At 48.5% G+C, this 23,787-nt stretch overlaps 1 protein-coding gene across 16 annotated transcripts in view; it reads right to left on the minus strand.

Annotated features, from left to right (window-relative positions):
* The window catches only part of Dnm2 (dynamin 2), a 91,273-nt gene that overhangs the window by 19,641 nt on the left and 47,845 nt on the right, over positions 1–23,787 (minus strand). For 5 of the 16 annotated variants that reach the window (XM_028872468.2, XM_028872465.2, XM_028872464.2 and 2 more), the window contains exons 6-13: positions 21,371–21,531; positions 18,942–19,084; positions 15,893–16,028; positions 11,387–11,454; positions 10,696–10,834; positions 8,188–8,274; positions 3,085–3,155; positions 1,967–1,996 (exon numbers count right to left, since the gene is read on the minus strand). In XM_028872468.2, the coding sequence (XP_028728301.1) occupies positions 1,967–1,996; positions 3,085–3,155; positions 8,188–8,274; positions 10,696–10,834; positions 11,387–11,454; positions 15,893–16,028; positions 18,942–19,084; positions 21,371–21,531 (835 nt within the window). Of the gene's footprint in view, positions 1–1,966; positions 1,997–3,084; positions 3,156–8,187; positions 8,275–9,164; positions 9,304–10,695; positions 10,835–11,386; positions 11,455–15,892; positions 16,029–18,941; positions 19,085–21,370; positions 21,532–23,787 lie in introns of all 16 variants that reach the window. The other 11 variants (XM_028872477.1, XM_028872475.2, XM_028872471.2 and 8 more) reach the window with 3 other exon arrangements.

Raw genomic sequence — 23,787 nt, forward strand, 5'->3', positions numbered from 1 at the left:
TCCCCTCCAGGCCCACAGCAATTCTAGCTCCCTCTATCACTTTCTTGAGACAGGGTCTCACTATGTAGACCAGGCTGGCCAGGAACTGATAGAGATCTGTCTGCCTCAGCCTCCAAGTGCTGGGATTGTGCACTATTAGGTTTACAATCAATTTTGAGATAGGGCCTCAAGTAGCCCAGGCTGGCCTCCAACCCTACATGTAGCCTAGGATGACCTTGACTCCCGATCCTCTTGCCTTTACCAACCTAGTGCCTCCATCCCTGGTTTATGAGGTGCTGGGGCTGGAACACAAGTCTTTGTGTATGCCAGGAAAGCCCTCTGCACCCAGTCCCTCTAGGCAGGCCACTGTGTTTCCCTCTCCTCATTGGTGTTGATACATGCACTGCTCTAACAATCACACAGCTACATAACCACCCGAAAAAAACTGTGTCCTGTTACTTCTCTGTTGTATTTTCTCCTTAAAAAAAAAAAAAAAAAAAGTGTGTGCGTGTGCCTGTGTGAATTTATGTGCACCACACATGTGCAGGTGCCCCTGGAGGCCAGAGGCATTGGATCCCCCGGAGCTAGAGTTGCGGGTGGTTGTGAGCCACCTGATGTGGGTGCCGGGAACAGAACCCAGGTCCTCTGTAGAAGCAGCCAGTGCTCTTGACCACTCTGTCCTGTCTACAGCCCCATCTTACTGCTCTAGCTGGACACCGCAGAAGACACCAACAGCAATACAGCTTGGCTGCACTCCTTGCCGGCTGCTCTGAGACTTCCTACAGCACAGACCAGCTGAGTCTCAAGTGGCAGTTAGCAGAGTGCAGGCTAGTAACCCCGAAAAGAGGGAAGAAGCTAGGCAGAGCATGAGTCTGAGCTCAGGTGGCCTGCACAGGGAGCCTGGGACCCAGCAGCACAGCTTCAGTCAGCAGCTGGACAGGCTGAGTGTGTTTGGAGGGGATGGGCTCCTTATTCTAGGTTGGTAAGGACTGGAAAACTAAGAACTAATGTAGAGTAACACCCAGTGCTCTTCCTGACATTATTACACCAGGGCTTGCTTTACTTCGAAACTTTTGTCAATTTCTTGGGAGGCACATGCTTGTACAGTGGGGATCCAACCACTCATGTGGCTTGTACACCAAGCACCTTTACCTGCTAAGCCATCTTACTGACCCTACACTTTTTTTTTTTTTTTGAGGGAAGGTCTCCTGTGGTCCTGGCTAGCTTCTAACTCAGAAATACAGCAGAGGGTGACTCTGGACTCACCCCTGCCTCTGCCTCTTGTGGTGGGAGGATAGGTGTGTGCTGTCAGGTCCCTGTGACCTGTGCTAGACTTCCTGCATGCTAAGCAAGTGCTCGACCAACTGGGCCACACTAGCAGCCCTCAGGGCTTTTCCCCTGGGCCCTGTCTGCCATGTTTTGAGGCAGTCTGGAGCCTAGGACATTAAACAAAGAAGAAATATGTCCACACTGAAGGAGATGGGCCCAAACTAAGCCATCACTTACAGCAAGGCCCAGAAGCAGTTCACCGTAAGTGCTTGGTGGGCCCCTCAAACAGCAGCCAAGACAGAGACACCTCTCCCCGGCCCTAACCAGAGACTTGGGGACCATGGCAGGTCATCTAAATTCTTCTCCTCAGCCTGCCTACAGGGCAGTCCTGGCAAGGGGTGTGGCTACCAGCCGCTGTGTCCACCCTGACATACTGGCTGATGGTCCTGCCTCCCGGTCCTCCCTCCCAGCCTCCAGCTCTCAGGAGTTCCTGGCCTGCCACTGCTGTCAGGACGTCTTTGGACGGGTCCCTCCAGGTCTCATCTGCGGCTATCCTGGGCAGGCACTTTGGTGTCTTACCCACTGTCCTCTTCACAAGGCCTGGCGGGGCCCTGGCTGAAGGAGGGGCTCTGCTGTGATCCAGGGGCTCCTGGGACATCCCCCACAGGCACCCCGGGTCACACCCCAGGGAAAAAGGCACACAGCAGGCAATACCCACCCTGTGACCAGCTCCTCAGTATAGTAACAGCTGGGGACGAGGGAAGGCCCCGGAATCCAGAGAAAGAAGTGGGGTGGTCAAAGGAAAAACAGGAGAGAGTGTGAGAAGGAACTGTGGATGAAGTGTGAGAAGCAGAGACATTGAGGTGAGGAAACTGGCAGCAACCAATCCGGGGCCACGCTGTCCACGCACAGTCGGGAGAGCGAGACTCACAGCCACCATCCTCAGAGGGGCTTCTGATCACTCACTCACTCACTTCTCGCAGCCCCCGTGTGCCCAGCCCAGAAGAGATGCTTCATCAGCTTTGCCCAGAGCACGACATAAACTTCAAGCCTTGTACCCAGCAGGCCCTCCCTGTCAAGAGGTCTCCAGAACCCTAAGGTCAGGCCCCACAGCCACCCTCTGGACGTCCAGGAGCCCTGAACACACTGTCCTGTCTGATTTTGCACAGGAAATTCCTGTGGGTAGTGGACCTGGCTGGGATTGCTGACTGCTCCCCCCGGGGGCCAGGCATCAAAGTACACCACTAGTATATAGATGGTGTGGATGGTCCTATTAGCCCCATCTAAGAGACCCACACGAGCCACCACAACACCCCTAGTGGCACTCGGGTCTCCCCAGCTGGTCCAGTGCTATGGTTGACCCTGGGCCAATGCACCAGATGCCACACCTGGCTTACGTGGTCTAAGCCAGAGCCGTGCACATGCTAGGTAAGTGTGCTAACCACGGAGACAGAGAGACCCAGCCCAACGCTCTGGTTTTCAACTTATAGTGTCTAAGTGGAAAGCAAAGCGTGCGAGGGCTCTGCTCGTGAAAGGCCAGGATCTGGATGTATGTTGGTCCGTGACAGGCTCTGAGAAGTCCTGCAGGGTATGAAGCTGGCTGGCCTCCCGCTTCCCTAAGTTACTACCCACAGAACCCCCACTTTGTCCTTGAGATGTCCACAGGCAGCCTGCTGGGTGAGGGCGCTATCACAGAAGTCATGATGAGCCCCAAAAGCTTCAAGGTACTCTCAAATGGCTCTGCACTGTGCCCAGCATTCCCACCAGTCAGACCGACATTCTGGTGCTGGGGTGGGAATGGGTGCTGCCCTCATCACTGGCTGCATAAGTACATACTTGGCAAATCCAATGAAGTCTTCATGGTTCGTGTTGATGTAGGACTGCTCAATGTCAATCAGAAGAAGAATCTAGAGGAAAGTAGAGGTGGCTGTGAGTATAGAGTACAGACCAGCAAGGAAGGCAGTAAGCACAGTGCTTTCTGTACACACATGTACACACACACACACACATGTACACACACACACACACACACACGTGTGTACACACACACACATGTACACACACACGTGTACACACACACACACACACACACACACACACACACACACACACACACACACACACACCAGCAGGCTCCCAGGCAGGAGCTCAGCAGGAAGGCTGGATCACCAGGATAAGGGTAGATCTGCATGCAGGGGAAAAGACCCCCACAGGAAGACGGGGCTAAAGGGACGTGCCTGGTGGCCCAATGGTGCTCATGTCCACAGCCTTGACGGCGATCATGAGAACTTGTGTCTTCCTTTGGCCCATGACCCACCTGGAATCTGGGTCTACTGCTGCTAAGTTAGGGATGTGGATTGGGTTCACTCTCCTTTTTTCCCTTTTACTGGTACTGCTGGGTTGGAAGTCAGGATCTGATACATGCCAGGCTAGCACTCTACCACTGAGATGCACCTGAGCTGGCTTCCCATCACAGTGCACTGTGACTTCAGACTAGCCTCTGATCTATCTCATCAGTGCTCTTCTCACACTGAAAAGCACACGCATGTTTGCAGCACACCTCCATGACAATATAGGTACATATTATATTGAACACAAAATGGTGTGGACCGCATGGTGACCACTGCTGCCTAGCAAAGTTCCAGCATTTCAACACTGCAGATCACACTTCTCCAGCACCTTTTTATTTTCATTTTTTTTTAAATTTATTTTTTATTTTTTTATTTTCATTTTTAATGATTCTCAATATTAATGCCTTTCCCTTCGGGAAATTTTGTTTGGGCTTTGATAAAAGGATAAAAATGTGTATAATGGTAGTCTCTCTACACAAAGTAATTCTTTGGAAAAAAAAAAATCCCTGCCACCATGGAACCAGGAATCCCATTGTGCCCTTCTTTTTTTTTTTTTTTAAAAAAGATTTATTTATTTATTATGTATACAGTGTTCTGTCTGCACAAATCCCTGCAAACCAGAAGAGGGCACCAGATCTCATTACAGATGGTTGTGAGCCACCATGTGGTTGCTGGGAATTGAACTCTGGACCTTTGGAAGAACAAGCAGTGAGTGCTCTTAGCCTCTGAGCCATCTCTCCAGCCCACCCATTGTGCCCTTCTAATTACACCAAGGACAGGAAAGTTAGAGATTTGCTGGACACACCTGATCCCAAGGATGAGATGCCTACAATTCAAATCCAGAGCCTAGGGCCATTAAGGTCAAGAGTTCAGTTAGTAAATACAGAGAAATCAGAATGTTGCCGTATAATGGAAAAGAGTAAGACATCAGGACCTTCCCTTTTGTTATGAGGGGAATAGACCCACATAGTAAGACTAAGAAACTGTACTGGAGTGCCTGGTCTCCAGAAGACCTTTTCTCAAGGTCAGGCATTTGGATAAAGGTCTCCATTCCTTCTGGAGATTGAGGAAAGTTCCTGTCAGTCTCCTTATCTCTGGCAAGAGGAATTGATGGTCCTTCCATTAACATATGACTGGTGTCTGCTGTCAAGGTCAGTAGAGTGCTAGATTCCTCAAGCCCTGACCTCAAGCCATACCCCGGCTCACATGCCCCTATAGAGTCTAAAAGGTGTATTTTTTCCCCAATTAAATGCTGCTGTAAGCCATCTTGATTCATCCCTGTGTCATACCCCCCTCCCCACCACTCCACACATCCTTTGTCACAGCTACATTCTGAATTCAAGCCAGCCAGGGTAAAGCATTGCTCCGTTTTCTTCTTTCCTTCCCTTTTCCCTTCCCCTTTTCCCTTCCTTTCTTCCTTTTGGTTTTATGAGACAAGGTTTCTCTGTGTAGCTTTGGAGCCTGTCCTAGAACTCACTCTGTAGACCAGGCTGGCCTTAAACTCAGAGATTCAGAGAGCCACCTACCTCTGATTCCCAAGTGCTGGGATTAAAAAACATGGCTCATGAGTAGCTCTGTTTTCAATATACTTACTAAAATTAAAAGGCTGGAGGCTAGGGAGAATGTTCAGTGGTTATAAGCATTTGTTGCTTCTCCAGGACTCAGATTTAATTCCCAGCACCCACATGGTGGCTCACAACTGTCTATAAAACTCCAGTTCTAGAGGATCTGATGCCCTCTTCTAGCCATCACAGGCACCTGACATGCATGTGGTACACACACACACATACATGTAGACAAAGTATTTATTCCCATAAAATAAACAAAAAAAGTCGGGCTGGGGCTCTGGTTCAGAGGTAGGCAGGGCATTTGACTGGCATGAGGCTAGAACCCAGCACCACACACAGTAAAAGCCCAATCACATCTGCAGGAGCCGCTGTATGTTTAAACACATCCACACCTGGGAAGGTAGCATTCTCATAAATCTGGCAGACAGAGATGCCTTCAGATAGTCCATTGCCAACCCCATTACAACCCTGTGTGCTGAGATGCTCTGGTCCTGGTTTGCACAGGCTGAGGTTGCTCCATGGATATCACTGGCTCAGGCACCTTTCCACCCTCATCCCCATTAAGAACAGGCCAGGCTGTCTGGGAAGAGGGGCTGTGGGTCCCCAAAAGGCTTCCACTGGCCCCTCTAGGTCCTCACTAATAAGCAAGACAAACTTCACAGACCCAGGTGGTGGTTGGGGAGGGCTGGGTGCTGTGTGCAGAGTCCTTGAAGCTGCCTCTGTATGGCCTGAATGCTGTCATCCACAGCCAAGTTGAAGCCTGGCAGTGTCCACGGTGGGGCACCAGGGGCTGTGTGCACAGGACAAACAGCAGCAGCAGCCTCAGGAATGCGGATGGAAACCAACCACAAGTGCTTGCTTCTGGGGGTGGATTATTTTGACTTTCTGTTTGTTTTCTTTGGAGACAGGGTCTCATGGAACCCAAGATGGCCTCTAACTCACCACGCAGCCAAGAAGGACCTTCAGCCCCTGATCCTCCTGCCTCTACTTCCTGAGCAATCTCACATGCACCACCACTAAAAGGTTCATGAGGTGCTGGGGATGGAACCCAATGTTGTGGAATAATCTTTCTGTACACTGTGAAGATTTGTCACTTGGATTTGTTTAATAAAAGGCTAAACAGCCAATAGCTCGGCAGGATTTTGGGGCAGAGAGAACACTGGGAAGAAGAAGGGCAGAGACAGTAGAGTCTCCAGCCAGAGGCTAAAGGAACTGGGCAGTACAGAGTACAAATAATAAAGCCACAAGGCAGAAAGTAAATGAATAGAAGTGGGTTAATTTACGTCATAGAGCTAGTTAGAAACAAGCCAAGGCTATCAGCTGAACTTTCACAATTAGTAGTAAGTCTCCACGTCGTGATTTGGGAGCTGGCAGGACGGACAGAAAAATCTGCTTACAACCCAGGGCTTTGTGAATGCTGGAAGCAGTCTGCCGTTGTTTTATTTCAAGACGGTCTCACTATGTAAGGCGGTCTGTCTGGCCTTGAACTCTTGAGAGTCCTGCTCACTCTTCACACTAATGATGACGTCTGCACCATTAGCCGTGGAAGCAAATCTAAGAGGCCTGGTGCCAAGTGAAGATTTAAGGACAAAGAAGCCAGTTTCTTTGCCATCAACGGTAAAGGTGTTTTGGGGAAACTCACCAGAGAAATAAGCAGACACAATATGGATACTTGTATTAGTTTACATTTAAGCACCTGTAATGAGGTCCCATAATTATATATTTATTTTATTTTATATTTATATGCATGAGACCAGCATGTATTGTCTGTTCACCAAGTGCATGCCTAGTGCTTACTACATCAGAAGTAGGTATGGGATCCCCTGGAACTGGATTCACAGATGGTTGTGAGCCAACACATGGGTGCTGGGAACAAAATCTGGGTCCGCTGACCATGTAACCAATGAGGCATCTCTCTAGCCCCCTACCTGAAGGATTAATGACAGCCCAGGGTATGGAAAGGGGCAGCAGAGATTCCGCTGTGGAAGGGGCTGCAGGTCCACTCTCCTCCAGAGAGTCCCAGTCATCCTCTGGGAGGCAAGGGTAGCCCTAAAAAGGTACAGTATATTCACCGTAGAAAATGCCCCAACAGCCGGGCAGTGGTGGCGCACACCTTTAATCCCAGCACTCGGGAGGCAGAGGCAGGCCTCTGTGAGTTCGAGGCCAGCCTGGTCTACAGAGCAAGATCCAGGACAGGCACCAAAGCTACACAGAGAAACCCTGTCTCGGAAAGAAAAAAACAAACAAACAGAAACAACAAGCCCCAACAATGGAGAAAGTCAACCTGCAGACCCTACACATTGGGCCAGGGTCGAAAATCAGAGTCACATGGAGTCTCCCCAAAGCACTGTGGGGAAAGGCCCCGGCAAACAAGAAACCACCTTGGTCTTCAGAAAATGAATATTTAGTTGCATCATAGAGCAATCTAATCTGTAGCTGTACAAAGACATTAACATCACCTGAACAACACGTGATGGGGAGGCTAGGGTACAGGCTGGCACTGGGAATGGTGGAGACTGATGAGTGGTGGTGAGGGACAAAGTCTCGGGCAGCCCAGACTGGTGGGTGGAACTCAGTGTGCAGTCAAGGGATGGCAGGAACTTTCTGATCCTCCTGCTTCCAGCTCCCAAGTGTAGGATGACAACTGTGCACTATCACACCCTGCTTATTGGGTGCTAGTGATGGAAACCAGGGCTTCAGACAGGCTAAGCAAGTGCTACACCAACAGAGTCATGGTCCTGGACCTCAGAATGCATCTCTGGAGCTGGTGAGATGGCTCAGCAGATGAGAGGCTTGCTTTGGAAGCCTGGTGACCTGAGTTTGACCCCCCAGAACTTCTACATAAAGAGAGGAGGAGCGACAACTCCTCGGAGATGTCCTCTGGCCTCCACATGCAAGCTGTGGAAAACACATTTGAAATGAACAATTATAATAATAAAAAAGTAACCTCGCAGAACTATACTCTTAATATTTCCTACACATGAACAGACAGGAAAAGGAACAGCGAACTGGTACAATACCTGGTCCTTGGTTCTCCCCTCTCGCTCCCTGATGTAGGTGGTGACGATTCGCTCTGTCTCCTCTCGCAACCGGGGGTAGGAACTGAGCTGGGGGACAAGTAGAAAGGCTGAGATGGCAAGGTCTTCATGGCCAGGCCAGAGAGAAACATAAACCAAGTGCAAGGATGAAACAGGGAAAGACATGAGGGGCACCAGGTCCCCAGTTTGCTCTTGTCTCCCAGCTCAGGAGCTAGGAGACAAGGGCAGGCCGGTTGGTTGGTTGGTCGGTCGGTCGGGGCAGGTGGGGTGGAAAGGGGAGAGCGTGGCCTTGCATGCTGAGAGCCGCTTTGCAAAGCCAGCGATTGGAGGTGGAAAGTGGCAGAGAAAGTGAGTGACATGCTTTTGTCACCCAGAGGTGCCAGACATCCCCCTCCCGCCCAGCCTTAGGTGAAGGCAGGACAAACTGATGGCCCTCACAGAGCATTCAAATGATCATGGTGCCCTGCTCCAGAATAACAGAGACAGCATCTGGGTCATCGAGCTCAGGGAACCCTTTGCTGGAAACTGTCCCCTGATCATTGTGAATTTGGCACCCATATGGCCACGCCTTAGACCCCTCTGGGAAAGTGAATGATCCGAGCCACACGTGTGGGAAGCCACACCTTCCCCAGTTGGGGAGAGATGCTGCTAAATGCACCCTAACACGGGAACACGGAGCTGGACATGCAGTGGTCAGGGATGGGATCTAGGAGTGGGAACAGCTTCACAGTGACTGTTCTTGGGCATGTCAAAGGGGGCTCCACTGGACCCCACAACTGAAAAGGTGGGGCCATGTGTGTTCTGCCACCCAGAGTCTGAGGTGGCAGCTGAGGTGGAGAAGGTGACAGGTGTGCCTAGCAGGGTTCCTTCGAGGCAGGACTGTCCAGATGCTCAGGGCTGATACCACGGAAGAAATGAGGTGGGAACTGATGAGGGACAGGAGGAGCAAGGCCTGTTACCTTCTCAGCACACTTTTTAATGACCGTGGCTAGCTCCGACACCACCAGGTCAACACACTTCAAACTCGGCTCTTTGAGTTTTACAAGCTGTTTTTTCACGATGGCTTCAAAGGCCATGTCGGGGGTGAAGAGCCCCGTCCTGGGTCATGCGGAGAAGGGCGGGACGAGGTTGAGAGACACCCAGGGGTAGTGCAGGCCACACGCACAAACGCACACATAGGACGGGAGATGGAGAGAGAAAGAGAGAGAAGAAACAAGAATGAGCCGGTTAGTGCATGCGCAGAAAAGCCTGCACCCATATATGTCTTGGAAGCTGTTTGGAATCAGCAAGGCCTGGGAGAGCAGAGGGCTGGTCTACAGTTCAAGGCTAAGTGCTACAGGATACTGTCATCATAGGGCCATAGGTATGTGATCGAATCTCAACTGGTCACTTCTGTGACAATGGCCCCTAGGATGACAATCAGCAGCCACTCTAGGTTCTGGTTTTTGAACCGGTCTCGTGGTCTCACACAACATGATAGCCTCCAACTTGGCATACGACTAAGGATGACCTTGAACTTCTGATCTTCCTACTTCCAACTCCTGAACACTGGGATCACAGGTCTGAGCTATTCATACATGGTCTATATGATGCTAAGGATGGAACCCCAAGCTTCGTGCAGGCAAGCACTCTGCAAACTCACCCTACCCTGACCCCAGCCCTTGCCTGGCTGGTTTTTTGTTTTGGTTTTTTCTTTTGCTCTGTTTTCCTGGAGAAGTTGAGGAAGCAAGTGGGGACTTTGCTCCAGTAGAACAGGCAGCTCAAGCAGAAATTCTCTGCCATTTCAGAGGGCTGGGGACGTTGAGGTCCCACAAGCAGATGCCCTCTCTTCCCCTCCCCACCCCCAGCACTTCAGCTGCTTGGCAGGAGTGTACTGTCCTGAGAACTAGCCCTCCTGGCCTGGCGGGTTGGTGAGAATGGAGACAGTTGCCCATGGAGGGGAGGATACAAAGGTCTTCATGAGCGGGAACACTGAATATAGATTTACATGGAAGGGTGGGGAAGAAACGTGGACAGCATAGGGCACACAAAAGCTGTCAGGGCCACTGTGGAGCCCAAGCAGCTTTGGGAATCTGGGTACTGAGTTCGCATTATGCCACCAGTTTTATGCTCTTTCCAGGGCCATGAGGACAGAGAAGTGGCTCGTTCCAGAGAAGCCAGGCATTTGTCATTTGTCAAGGGGGACGTCAGGGGAGCTTCAAGTATCTTGGCCTCCAACAGCTCAAGCGGGGAGCCCCAATCTGCTTCCCTAGCAAGCAGCAAAGCGACACAGCCAGATGATACCCCCATTCCACCATATGCATGCTGGGCTTGGTATCAGGGTCCCAGGAGGCCTATCACCCTCTAGCTGGTTCTCAGAAGCCCAGCATTCCCCCACCCCCTCCTGAGTGGGTCCAGACTGACCCATTCCCATCCCTTCAGTATTCTTGGAAATGAGGTAACCTGGGGCCTGATACCAAGCCTGCGGCCCCATGTCCGCGGGTGCGGTACCTTGCTGGTGCATTGCCTAACTGTACTGATAAGCTCCTGGATAACCAGGTCCACGCATTTCAGACAGGGCTCTTTCAGCTTGACCACCTGCTTTTTCACAATGGCCTCGAACGCCAAGTCCGGCGTGAAGAGCCCAGTTCTAAAAAGGTCCAGACCCAGTGGGGAAGCAGGGAAAGATAAGTCAGAGAGAAACAAAGGTGGTCAGCCACTTTCTAAGCATGGCTAGGTCCCTGATAAGGAAGGCCATCCCATTAAAGCTAGGGGTGGGATGCCTAAGAGTCCCTGACTGGGGAGCCCTCACGGTAACCCAAGGATCTTGGGATGCTAGACAGCTGGGTACACTTAATTGATTGTAACTAAGGAGGGGACACTGAGAGGCTCACAAGTGACCCTGACGAAACAAGATCCAGGTTCCCATGAGTACAACTCAACTCTGTTCCCACCCAACCTCTGATCACTATAGATTTCACCATGAGTAAGGTCACACTAATCTATGCATTTCATCCAGGGCACACAATTAGCCAAGAGACCCAGGATGGTCATACACTATGTCCTTGGAGACCAAGATGTATATATAGTCCTGAAAACTACCCATGAACCTTCTCACAGCCTCACTACCAGGGACTCAGAAGGTTGGGGGGCCCACATGGGTAGAGGGGAAGAGAACATGTGGACTTCCCATGGAACTTGCCTGACTCCGTGGATGTTCTTAATAGCGTAGCTGATCTCTCGTCGTAGATCTTTCTCATCAAACTCCATCTAAGAAACAAGCCAAATACATGGAATGAATTCCCAGGGTCATCTCACAGCATAAGCAGATTCTGGGACTATTCCTATTCATGGTTGTATCTCACAAAGATGACCTAGCAGCTCAAAATTAAAAACAACGGAGGGTCACAGAGATGGCTCAGTAAGTAAGGGTACCTGCCACTAAACCTGATGATCTGAGTGTACCCCAGAATCCATGTGGTAGAAGGAAAAGAACCAAGTCCTGAAAGTTGTTCTCTGACCTCCACACACTAAATAAATAGATATACCATTACACACGCGTGCACACGCACGCACGCACGCACGCACGCACGCACGCACGCACACGCACACATAGATAAAGCTGGGTATATTGGGCTGCAGACATGGTTTTTGCAAAGGACCCAGCACTCACACAGCGGCTTACAACTGTCCTTAACTCCAGTACTCCAGTTCCATGGGATCCAGTGCCCTCTTCTGGCTTCTGCAGGCCATTAAGTATGGACGTGCTGCACTTACACACATTAGGGAAAACATTCATAAACATAAAACAAAAAAAGTCTTTCCAGCCAGCAGGCATAGCCTACTGGTTCCGTTCCAGGCAAGTGAGAGATCCTGTCTCTGAAAAAGCGTGGCTGGACCAGGGCCGCAGCTCCGATGGGTGAGTGCTTGCCCCATGTGCATGAATCCACAACACAGAATAAACTGGATGCGCTAACACACACATGCCTGTGATCCCGGCACAGGAGGATTAGAAGGTCATCACAGAGAGGTTGGGGCCAACTTAGGCTACAATGAGACCTTGCCTTAAAAAATAAGAAAGAGTGATATCTGGGGGTCAGGAACAAGATAAAGTTGTCCACTCTCCCCATCCTTATTCAACATAGTACCTGAAGTTCTAGCTAGAGCAATAAGACAACAAAAGGAGATCAAGGGATACAAACTGGAAAGGAAGAAGTCAAACTTTCCCTATTTGCAGATGATGTGATAGTATACATAAGTGACCCCAAAAACTCTACCAGGGAACTCCTACAGTTGATAAACTCCTTCAGTAAAGTGGCAGGATACAAGATTAATTCAAAGAAATCAGTAGCCCTCCTATACACAAATGATAAAAGGGCTGAGAAAGAAGTCAGAGAAACATCACCCTTTACAATAGCCATAAACAATATAAAATACCTTGGGGTAACTCTAACTAAGCAAGTGAAAGACCTATATGATAAGAACTTTGAGTCTCTAAGAAAGGAATTGAAGAAGATATCAAAAAATGGAAGGATCTCCCATGCTCATGGATAGGCAGGGTTAACGGTAAAAATGACAATCTTACCAAAAGCAATCTACAGATTCATTGCAATCCCCATCAAAATCCCAACACAATTCTTCACAGACTTGGAAAGAACATTACTCAACTTCATATGAAAAAACAAAAAACCCAGGATAGTTAAAAGAATCCTGTATAATAAAGCAACCTCTGGAGGCATCACCATCCCTGACCTCAAGCTCTATTATAGAGCTATAGTAATAAAAACAGCTTGTTATTGGCATAAAAACTGACATATGGACCAATGGAATCAAATTGAAGAGCCTGACATTAATCGACATACATATTAACACCTGATTTTTGACAAAGCAGCCAAAACTATAAAATGGAAAAAAGAAAGTATCTTCAACAAATGGTGCTGGCATAACTGGATGTCAACATGTAGAAGATTGCAAATAGATCCATATCTGTCACCATGCACAAAACTCAAGTCCAAGTGGATCAAAGACCTCAACATAAATCCAGTTACACTGAACTTGATAGAAGAGAAAGTAGGAAGTACTCTAGAACGCACTGGCACAGGAGATCACTTCCTAAATATAACACCAGCAGCACAGACACTGAGCACAATTAATAAATGGGACCTCCTGAAATTGAGAAGCTTTTGTAGGGCAATAGACACAGTCAATAAGACAAAAAGACAGCCAACAGAATGGGAAAAGGTCTTCACCAACCCCACACCTGACAGAGGACTGATCTCCAACGTAAATAAAGAACTCAAGAAACTAGACATCAAAATACTGAACAATCCAATTTAAAAATGGGCTATAGAGAGAATATAAATATAAAAAAATATATAAAGAGAGAATATAAAGAGAGAATTCTCAAAAGAAGAATCTCAAATGGCTAAAAGACATTTAAGGAAATGCTCAACATCCTTAGACATCAGAGAAATGCAAATCAAAATGACTCTGAGACACCACCTTATACCTGTCAGAATGGCTACGATCAAAAACACCAATGACAGTCAATGTTGGAGAGGATGTGGAGCAAAGGGAACACTCCTCCACTGTTGGTGGAATGTAAACTTGTACAACCACTGTGGAAATCAGTATGGCGGTTTCTCAGAAAATTAGGAATCGAACTACCTCAAGACCCAGCCATCCCACTCTTGGGCATATACCCAAGGAATGCTCAATCATACCACAAAGATACATGCTCAACTATGTTCATAGCAGCACTATTTGTAATAGCCAGAACCTGGAAACAACCTAGGTGCCTGGCAACTGAAGAATGGATTAAGAAAATGTGGTACATATACACAATGGAGTACTACTCAGCAGAGAAAAACAATGACAGCATGAAATTTGCAGGCAAATGAATGGAACTAGAAAAAAATCATCATGAGTGAGGTAACCCAGACTCAGAAGGACAAACATGGTATGTACTCACTCATAAGTGGATACTAGATATAAAGCAAAGGACAATCAGATTGCAACCCACAGATCCAGGGAGGCTACCTAGCAGGGCGGACCCTAGGATGACTGTGGCTTATAATAAGTTTTGGTTTTACCCAATCACTGGGCAAGCTTTAGTGAAACATTTCGCTATTAGGATAAGAATTTGTACTGTATCAAGCTGATGAAAGAAAATGCTGACCATACTTTCTGGAGGGAAGGCTAAAATCTTTTTAGAATATGGATTAGCCTATAGAAAAATGTCTGCCGTAAATCTAACAGTGAAGGAGAAGATGAGTAGGAATCTCACACAACTTAAGTAAAACATAGCTCTCTGAACAGATGAAGATAGGTCTCTTCTGTATCCCAGAAACTAATCAATATTTATATGTATAATTCAGCTATTATTTGGCTTAAAAGGGCTTATTGGAAATGTTATCATTTTTACTATTTTCTACAGAGAAAATATTTTACTGTTTAAAATAACCTTGGATTTTTAAATTATAATCTGTTTTTATGTTCAAGCTATCTGTGTATTATTTCTCCTGCAGTTGTACATAAAATGTTTTTACATTCAAAAAAGGGGACAAATACTATAAATTGTATTACATAAAATATATAGAATATACAAATTCATTGAGACAGAAAGATTAGACGTTATCTCAAGATGGAGAAGAAAGGAATATAGAGCAATGATTTCCTAAGTACAGAATCTCTGTTTTGTGTGATGGAAAATTCCCACAAATGGACAGTAGTATCAGGACATAATATCATGAATGTAATAAATCAATACAATTAATGTAATTAATGAATATCATAAATATAGTTATTGAATGAAAAAAACTAAGAAAGAGTGATATCCGGGGTGGGGGTGGTGGCACACTCCTTTAATCCCAGCACTCGGTAGGACAGAGACAGATAAATCTCTGAGTTCAAGGCCAGCCTGGTCTACAGCTGGAGTTCCAGGACAGCCAGGGCCACACAAAGAAAAGTCTGTCTTGGAAAGACAAACAAAAGAGTGAGGGGCAACTGAAAAGCAACACTGGAGGTTGTCCACCCTCCAGACTGGCCTGTGCACACCATGCCTGTGAGACAGAACCTGCCCCAAAGGAAAAGGACACAAATGCAGTTTGCTTCAGCTTTTGTTTTGAGACCACATCTTCCTGCTGTCCTGGAACTCAGACAGTGTCCTGCCTCTGCCTCCCGAGCGCTGGGATTTCTGGCTTGTTTTGTTTTGATTTTGTTTTAGTTTTTTGAGACAAGGTCTTGTATAGGCCATGTATCTTTAAACTCGCTCTCCTCCTCAGCTTACAGAAGTCTGGAATTACTGGTGTAAGCCCAGAATTGTATATCATTTGTATTTGTTGGATGTGCATGTTTGTAGGAGGGGCCTGAGTCTCACGAAGTCTGTGTGGAGGTCAGAGGAAACTTGTAGGAGCTGGTTCTTTGCCTCTGCTTGGGTTCAAACCCAGTCATCGGGTTGGGCACAGGTGCCGTTACCTGCTGAGCCATCTTGTTGACCATCACTATCTTTTTTCCCCTCATCAGCGGAAGAAACACGGACTTTCCCACTGCTCTGCCCAGAGAGTCTAAGCTGTGAGATCTGGGAAGACAGCGACCACAGGACATGCCCTTCAGGCCATGTTTACTGACGGTGGCCTCCAGCATGATTCAGAGCGTGTGACAACTTGGTTTGGGAAGAAATTTTAAGGCCCTCCAGGCTGACACCTACCTTTACCAGCTCAAAGGGAAAGCGCTCATGAAAGATGCGATTGATTCGGGCCCCCCCAGACAGCTCCAGTGTGTCCACTTGATCTCCAGAGCCCTCAATTCGCTTCTCAAAGTCAACTCCAAACTGCTGGACCATCCTTCAAGAAAAGAAAAAGCAAAAGGTCAAGAAGGAAGTTTCTGCACAACCCTGCAACTACATGAGTCGCGTGGCAAACTTTGCTCTTTAAAATGAATTTTAAAGTTACATGTATTTACTGGGTGGAGGCATGCCACAGTGTATGAGTGGGGTCAGAGGGTACTGTGCGAGTCAGTTCTCTCCTTCCATTGTGTGGGTCTTGGGGATAGAGCTCAGGGTATCAGTCTTGGCAGCAAGCATGTTTACCCCCTGAGCTAACTTGTCAGCAAGTTAATTTTCTTGTCTTTCATGTTTTGTTTTGAAGACAGGATCTTGCTGTGTAACCCCAGCTGGCCTTGAACTGAAGACCCTTCTGCCTAGGCCTCCCGAGTGCTAGTATTACAGGTGTTATGTATGCCACCATGTTTGGCCATTTTTCTTTCTTTTTTTTTTTTTTTTTTTAAAGTAACATGAGTATACATATTTACTCACTTAGAGGAAGCATGAAAGTTACTATGAATACATATGAAGCTTTGTTTTTTCTACCAGAGCTCCAAATTGGAATACACGGAATCCTGAGTGTGAAAGAAAAGCTACAGCTCAGGGTAAGGTGCTAATCCTTAGTAAGGGAAAGAGAAGATCTTCTAAGCCTGGCAAAAATTAAAAATTAGAATACAGCACATGGTGCCATAAGCCATATTTAGTTCTCTAACAGCACAGTTACCTGCCCCCCCCATCTTATCAAATTGCGTGTTAAAATGTTCCTGTGTACATGAACTCTGTGCCCACAGAGTACCTAGAGAGAGCTAGGTGCCATTCATGTTAGTTACAGGCGTGGAAGCACATTGACAAGGGATCTGTGCGTTAAAAGTCGATTTCAGTCCAGTTTTGTGACACTGTCACAGCTATCCTCTCTGCAGATAATTTACCCACACCTCTCGAAAACGAGGGTCCTATTTTTAGTTAAATAAGTTTTGGTGGGAAATATCTTTATTGCACCTATTCATTTTGCAGATGATGATGAGGGGAGCCAGAATATAACCAGGATCACAGAGTATCAGCTCCACAGAAGCGAAGTCAAAAGATTCCCGGCATTTCCTGGGCCATTTTTCTTTAAATATAACCATTTAACAGCCAATGCATACATGTTTAAAAAGATTTATTTATTTATTTATTGTGTATCCAGTGTTCTGCCTGCATGTATGCCTGCCCACCAGAAGAGGGCACCAGATCTCATTATAAATGGCTATGAGTCACCATGTGGTTGCTGGGAATTGAACTCAGGACCTCTGGAAGAGCAACTGGTGCTCTTAACCTCTGAGCCAACTCTCCAGCTTATTTACACGCTTTTAAAAATGAGTAAAATAGCAGAGCTGCTTTGGCAAGCACTGGGCACCATCCTGGTTGTCCTCATGGACGACCCCTCCCCAGGGCTCCACTTGCTTTACTGCATTTACTGCTGAATGTCAAGACAGCAGCTCCAGACAGGCCAGGGGCACCTGTATGTTCTCCTGTCTCTCGACCCTGGCTGCAGGGGGCTCTACCATGGACAGCTGGAGAAGCCTGATCAAGTGACACCGCACTGTGAGCCTCAGTGTGAGTAAAACAGAGCAGGCGAACAGCATGAGCACTGGAGTGCTTGGCAACCATAAGAAGTAGTACATCAATAGTTTGTGGAATGACAGAGAGAGAGAGAGAGAGAGAGAGAGAGAGAGAGAGAGAGAGAGAGAGAGAGAGAGAGAGAGAGAGAGAGAGAGAAATAAATATTTGGAGGCGTAAGGGTTCAATGAGTAACAGCCCTTGTCACTGTGTCTGATGCAAGGAAGGAACTGATTCCTCAACGTCACCTTGGACCTCCACGCTCTGGGCTATAAGTGAGGCTGGCCTTGAACTCCTGAGCTCAAGAGACCCCCACTGCCTTCAGCCTAACAAGTGGCCAAAGTGTGTGTCAGGCCACCACCACACTCAATTGTTCACAATATATTAGCTTCTTTTTTTATTAGACAAGGTCTCTTATACTGCCCATGTGTGTGCACACACTGTCCAGTGTCTTCCTAAATCCTTCCCTGTCTCATTTTTTTAATTTTTTTTTTTTAATTTTTGGTTTTTGGAGACAGGGTTTCTCTGTGTAACTCTGCACCTTTCCTGGAACATACTTGGTAGCCCAGGCTGGCCTCGAACTCACAGAGATCCGCCTACCTCTGCCTCCCGAGTGCTGGGATTAAAGGTGTGCACCACCACCACCACCACCCCCCCCCCCCCCCCCCCCCCCCCGGCCCGTCTCATTTTTATGTACATGTATGTGTCTGAGTGACGACTAGAAGAGAGCATCAGATCCCTTGGTGCTACAGTTCTAGGTGGCTGTGAGCTGCCATGTGGGAGCTGGGAACTGAACTCAGTTCTCTGCAGGAGCAGTCAGTGCTCTTAACCACGAGTGTACGTATGTGTCACAGAGCGTGTGTGGAGGTCAGAGGAGAGATCATGAAAGCAGACTCTCTCCTTCCACCATGTCAGTTCTAGGGAGGGAACTGGAGCCATCCGACCTGGAGGCAGCACTTTAATTGTTCATCCACCTCCTCAGCTCAGGAACTTTTGATTTTTTCTCCCGCTCCCGCCTCCCAAGGGCTGAGAGGACGATGGTCTTAGATAATATACCCCATTCCAATGTGTCCAACTTTCGTGCCACAGGCCACAGCCAACTACAAGAATGAACGTGGAACAACATAAAATAGTAACTTATTCAAACAATGTGTTTTTTCTTTTCTTTTCTTTTGTAATGCAAGTGCATGGTTTTTGAGCATGTACCCTGCAGATGACAATGTCATGTTGAAATGTCAAGACTCTGGACCCCCCATCACGGGCAGCTCAGGACAGGGCATGAATGGAGAGCAGAATGAACTGGGCGGGACCGAGGCAAGGCAGGGAGGGCACGTACTGCAGCAAGGCTTTGGTCTTGCGTGTGGGGTCATCGGGCCGGAAATTCTTGTACTCTTCCACTTCCTTCTCCAGGGACAGCAGCTGGCTCTGCAGTTTGCTGCGCAGGGTTGGCAGTGACTCCCGGATGTGGTTGGTCAGTTGCTGTAGGGGAAAGGTAAGGGTCAGACAGGGTAGCCCACCCTAGAGACCAGGAAAGAACACAATCCACCCTCAGTCTTAACACCCAGAGCGGTGGGTGCACAAAACTACAGATAAAATCATCAGGACATGGACAGAAGCTGGTGACAGCACAAGGTGCTGCAGAAAGCCCGCAGGCAGATGTCAGACAACATCCAGATGTGGACTGCAGGACCAATGTGCAGGCCTGGAATGGCCCTCCAACTATGACCCAAAGGCATCCCAGGAGAAGTGGGGTGAGGGTGGGGGTGGAGTGCACACATCTGCAGGGAGACAGGAGGGACAGAGCAAGAACACCACATCAACAGAGAAGATGAAGATTCTGAAGACACCAGCGCTAGAGGAAAGGAAGGAGAGACTCGTGCCTGTGGTGAGTCCCAAGTCTTGTTGTTCTCAAGGGAAGCTACAGGTCTCACAAGGCAGGCTGGATGCTTATAGCTCTGTGGTGGTTTTAAAATTCTTATTTACCTATTATTGGCGGGGGAGTCAGTGCGCATGCCAGGGTGACTGTGTGGAGGTCAGAGGGCAGTTTCATGGAGTCCATTGCCTCCTTCTGCCTATCCATGTCTTTTGGGGATTGAAATCGGGTCCTTAGGCTTGGGTGGCAGGTGGCTGGACCTGCTGAGCCACCTGTGGACCTCCCCAGCTCAGAAAAGAGAAGCAGGAACAACCACTGCCCCACAAAACACCCTGCTGTGGAATGGTCTGTATGTCAAATTACTCTGATTGGTCAATAAATAAAACACTGATTGGCCAGTGGCTAGGCAGGAAGTATAGGCGGGACTAACAGAGAGGAGAAAAGAAAGAACAGGAAGGTGGAAAGAGTCACTGCCAGCCGCCACCATGACAAGCAGCATGTGAAGACACTGGTAAGTCACGAGCCACATGGCAAGGTATAGATTTATGGAAATGGATTAATTTAAGCAATAAGAGCAGTTAGCAAGAAGTCTGCCATGGCCATACAGTTTGTAAGCAATATAAGTCTCTGTGTTTACTTGGTTGGGTCTGAGCGGCTGTGGGACTGGCGGGTGACAGAGATTTGTCCTGACTGTGGGCAAGGCAGGAAAACTCTAGCTACAACACCCATCAATTCAAAGGGACCAGCCAGCCTACACACCTGGCTCTCAAGCAACGCCAGGCCCCACGGAGAGTTTTCCTTCCTACCTGTCCCTCCTCACTCTGCCCAAACCCAATGGCCTCTGGGTTTGGGCCTCTTCCTACAAGACACACTGCCCAATTCCTGTCCCAGCTGCTCTAGGGCTGAGCTTCATCTTGCAGTGACCCCCAGCTGCAGCTAACATTTGACTAGGACTTTATCTGATAGCTTGTTTACCAGCTGGCTTCCCATTGGACTTTCCCTAAGGACAATGGCCTCTGCCCACAGTGCCTCTGCCCTGGTCCATGCATAATGGAGGGACCTGGTTGATGTTTTCTGATGCAGGCAGACTCTCATTTATCCCAGATTATGTAGCTGAGGATGACCCTGGATTCCTGATTTCCTGAGCTGAGTGCTGGGATTAAAGATGTATCACCTCACTGATTTATGTGGTGCTGGAGATGCCCCCCCAGGGCTGCCCACATGCTAGGCTGGCACTCTACAGCTAAGCAGCATTCCCAACCCAAAACCGGTAGATTCCGGACAGGTGTTAGCATGGAGCCAGAGCCCCACACCCTCACTGGGGATTCTGGTCTCTGGCCCTGTCTGCACTTAGCAGTTATCTTACTTTTTCTTCACTGTGATAAACATGGCAGTCCCTGGAGATTGTTCCCTTTCACACAAGGCATGTACCCTGTGCTGCACACACATGGCCTCCCTGACTCCTACCCCAGGAAGTAGAAGGCAAGAGAAAGGAGGCATGGCAAAGCTGGGCCAAGACTGCTTGCTCAGAGGCTGGGCCGGGCTTTAGATCCCAGCTGCCAGACTGCAGCGCCTTTTTCCCACTTAGCTGCAGTCAGCAGCCCTGACTGACCGTTACCAACCTCCAGACTGTCTTTAGACTTCCGGCCAGTGAATTACTGCAGTGCCTTTCAAACAACAGCGACACCAACAGAGTCAAACAGTCACGCTACCAGCTCATGCCTCACGCAGTCCTCAACAGACCTTCAGTGCAAACACTTGGGACGGGAGCAACAAGATGGACCGACAGCCTTGCTACTGCTGGAGACTGAGAAGAGCCCAAGTGTAGAGCCACACTGTTGTACGGTGAAGACTGACCCACTCTACATGGTAGCCTCAAACCTCGGCTGTACCTGATTCAGGGTCTTCTGTAAGTGTGGGGTACCCATTCGGTCGGCCATGTGCCGGTAGGCTGGGTGAGAGAGGAAGAACTTCCTCTCAGCTGCCAGGGCAGCCCGGATGTCCTTTTTGCCCTCGATGTCTTTCTGGCTGCGGTTAACCACACCAATGTAGCCTAAGAGAGAAGGTCAAGATACGCATTAGGCCAGGGAGGGTTCGGTGCTGTGTCTACCAGTGTTGACTTCACTCCACCTGGGCCAGGCGGAAGTTAGAAACACACTGGCCCCATGAATCACTCAGAGAAGAGGTCACAGGATAGTACTGAGACCTCACTAGGGATGTAATGCAATGGAAGGCAGCTGGGGGAAGCGGCTTGAAATGTGGACGGTGGTGAAGATGGGCAGCAAAGTCTCCAAACTGAGCTTCAAGGACAGGTATGAGGGCTGGAGGAGCAGCTTAGCAGGGACAGCCCTGCTTAGCATGCAGAAAAAGCCCTGGCTCCTATCCCAGCACCACAAAATAGAGACAGCTGTGCAGTTCAAAGCACTTCTGCCTGTGCTGGGTAGTGTCTGTCTTTACTACAAGCGGGAGACAGCTGGAAGAGAACCTTCATTGAGGAACTGACTCCATCAGATTGCCTGTAGGTATTTTCTTCACTAGTGAGTGATGCAGGAGCCCCCAGCTCACTGCGAGTAGTGCCACCCCTGGACTGCTGCTCCTAGGTGTATAAGAAAGCAGGCCCGGGGTTGGGGGCTTTAGCTCAGTGGTAGAGCGCTTGCCTAGCAAGCACAAGACCCTGGGTTCGGTCCTCAGCTCTGGAAAAAAAAAAGAAAAAAAAAAGAAAGAAAGAAAGCAGGCTGAAGCTGGGCGTGCACGCCTTTGACCCCAGCACTCGGGAGGCAGAGGCAGGCGGATCTCTGTGAGTTTGAGGCCAGCCTGGTCTACAGAGTGAGTTCCAGGACAGCCAAGGCTACACAGAGAAACAAAACAAAACAAACCCCAAAAAGAAAGGAGGTAGAGCAGGTTATAGAAAGCAAGCAAGCCGATAAGCAGTGTTTCTCTGTGGCCTGTGCTTCAGTTCCTGCCTCCAGGTTCCTGATTTGGCTTCCTTCCATGATGGGCTGTGACCTGTAAGTCAAACACAGCCTTTCCTTCCAAGCTGCTTTTAGCCATAGTGTCTGTGACAGTAACAGAAAGCCAACCAGGACACTGCTCCTCCACAGCACCCATGTCAGTGGCTCATGAATGGCTCTAACTTGAGCCTGTGGCCTCCAGGGGGCTGGCACACACCCATACTCCTTGTCATAGTGAATTTAAAAATAATTCTTAAGTTAAAAATTAAAATAAATCTAAAAAATAAAGACATAAAAATATTCCAAAACAAAAACATCATCAACAACAAAACCCTGAAAAACAAAGTAAAGAGAACATAGCATATCTTGTCATATTAAGACTCACTACAGCCAGCAAATGCCCAGCAGTAAAATGGCGAGCCGCCAGGCCTAATGACCTGAGTTTGACCTCCCAGAATTCATACGATGGACAGAGAACTAACTCTAAAGAGTTGTCTTCTGACCTCCAAACCTGAGCTGTGGCACCTCCCCACCACAAACATCATTCATGCCTCACCTCCACATGTAAATAATAAATGAAGTAAAATAAAACCCACTAAAGTCAGACTTTGTGGCCCATGACCGAAGTCTGAGGAGGAGGATCTCAAGTTCAAGGTGGCCCTGGGTTATGTCATGATAGTCACTAGGCATACACAGTCCTTAAAAACAAAAACATGTATACAAATAGTTTCAAATTGAACATTCACAATATATATATAAGTAAATAAGCCCGGTATGGTGGCATACATCAGAATCCCAGCTGAGGCCGAGGCAAGAAGTTCAAGTCCAGCCTGTCTCAAACACCACCACCAAAACAAAACAAGGCACCACATACACAAATAACACAAAAGAACGGGTGCTCAGAGCAACAGTACCCCAGCAGGGGTTTGAGTCTACAAGTCAGAAGGGGGGCCACAGTGGATGCTGTGGTGCTGGAGACCGGCCAGCGTCTTGTGCATGCAAGGCGCATGGTCCTTGCATTCGTGGGCTCCAGGCTTCCAGTGGGAGGAGCTCTGAAGTCTCAGGGGAGACAAGTGAGGAAGAGCCCAAGGTCACACGATGAGAGGATAACACTCATGAGTGGAGAGGAAGGGACAGATGACACTCTTGGGAAGACAAAGGGGGACAGAGGCCAGTGACTGCCATCATGGAGGAAGAGGCGCTGAGGCCCTCAAGTCCAAATGGATGGATGTGAGCTCCCCTTGGCTGAGGAGGAGGCCAAGTGTCTGGCAGCACTCACAGCTGTGGGGTCACCAGGCTCACCAGGCCTAGCCTTCCAGCCTCAGCCTCCACCAGCTAGGGAAGCACTTCTCAGCCCC

Source organism: Peromyscus leucopus, chromosome 7 (genome assembly GCF_004664715.2).
Source record: "Peromyscus leucopus breed LL Stock chromosome 7, UCI_PerLeu_2.1, whole genome shotgun sequence".
Lineage (NCBI taxonomy): Eukaryota > Metazoa > Chordata > Mammalia > Rodentia > Cricetidae > Peromyscus > Peromyscus leucopus.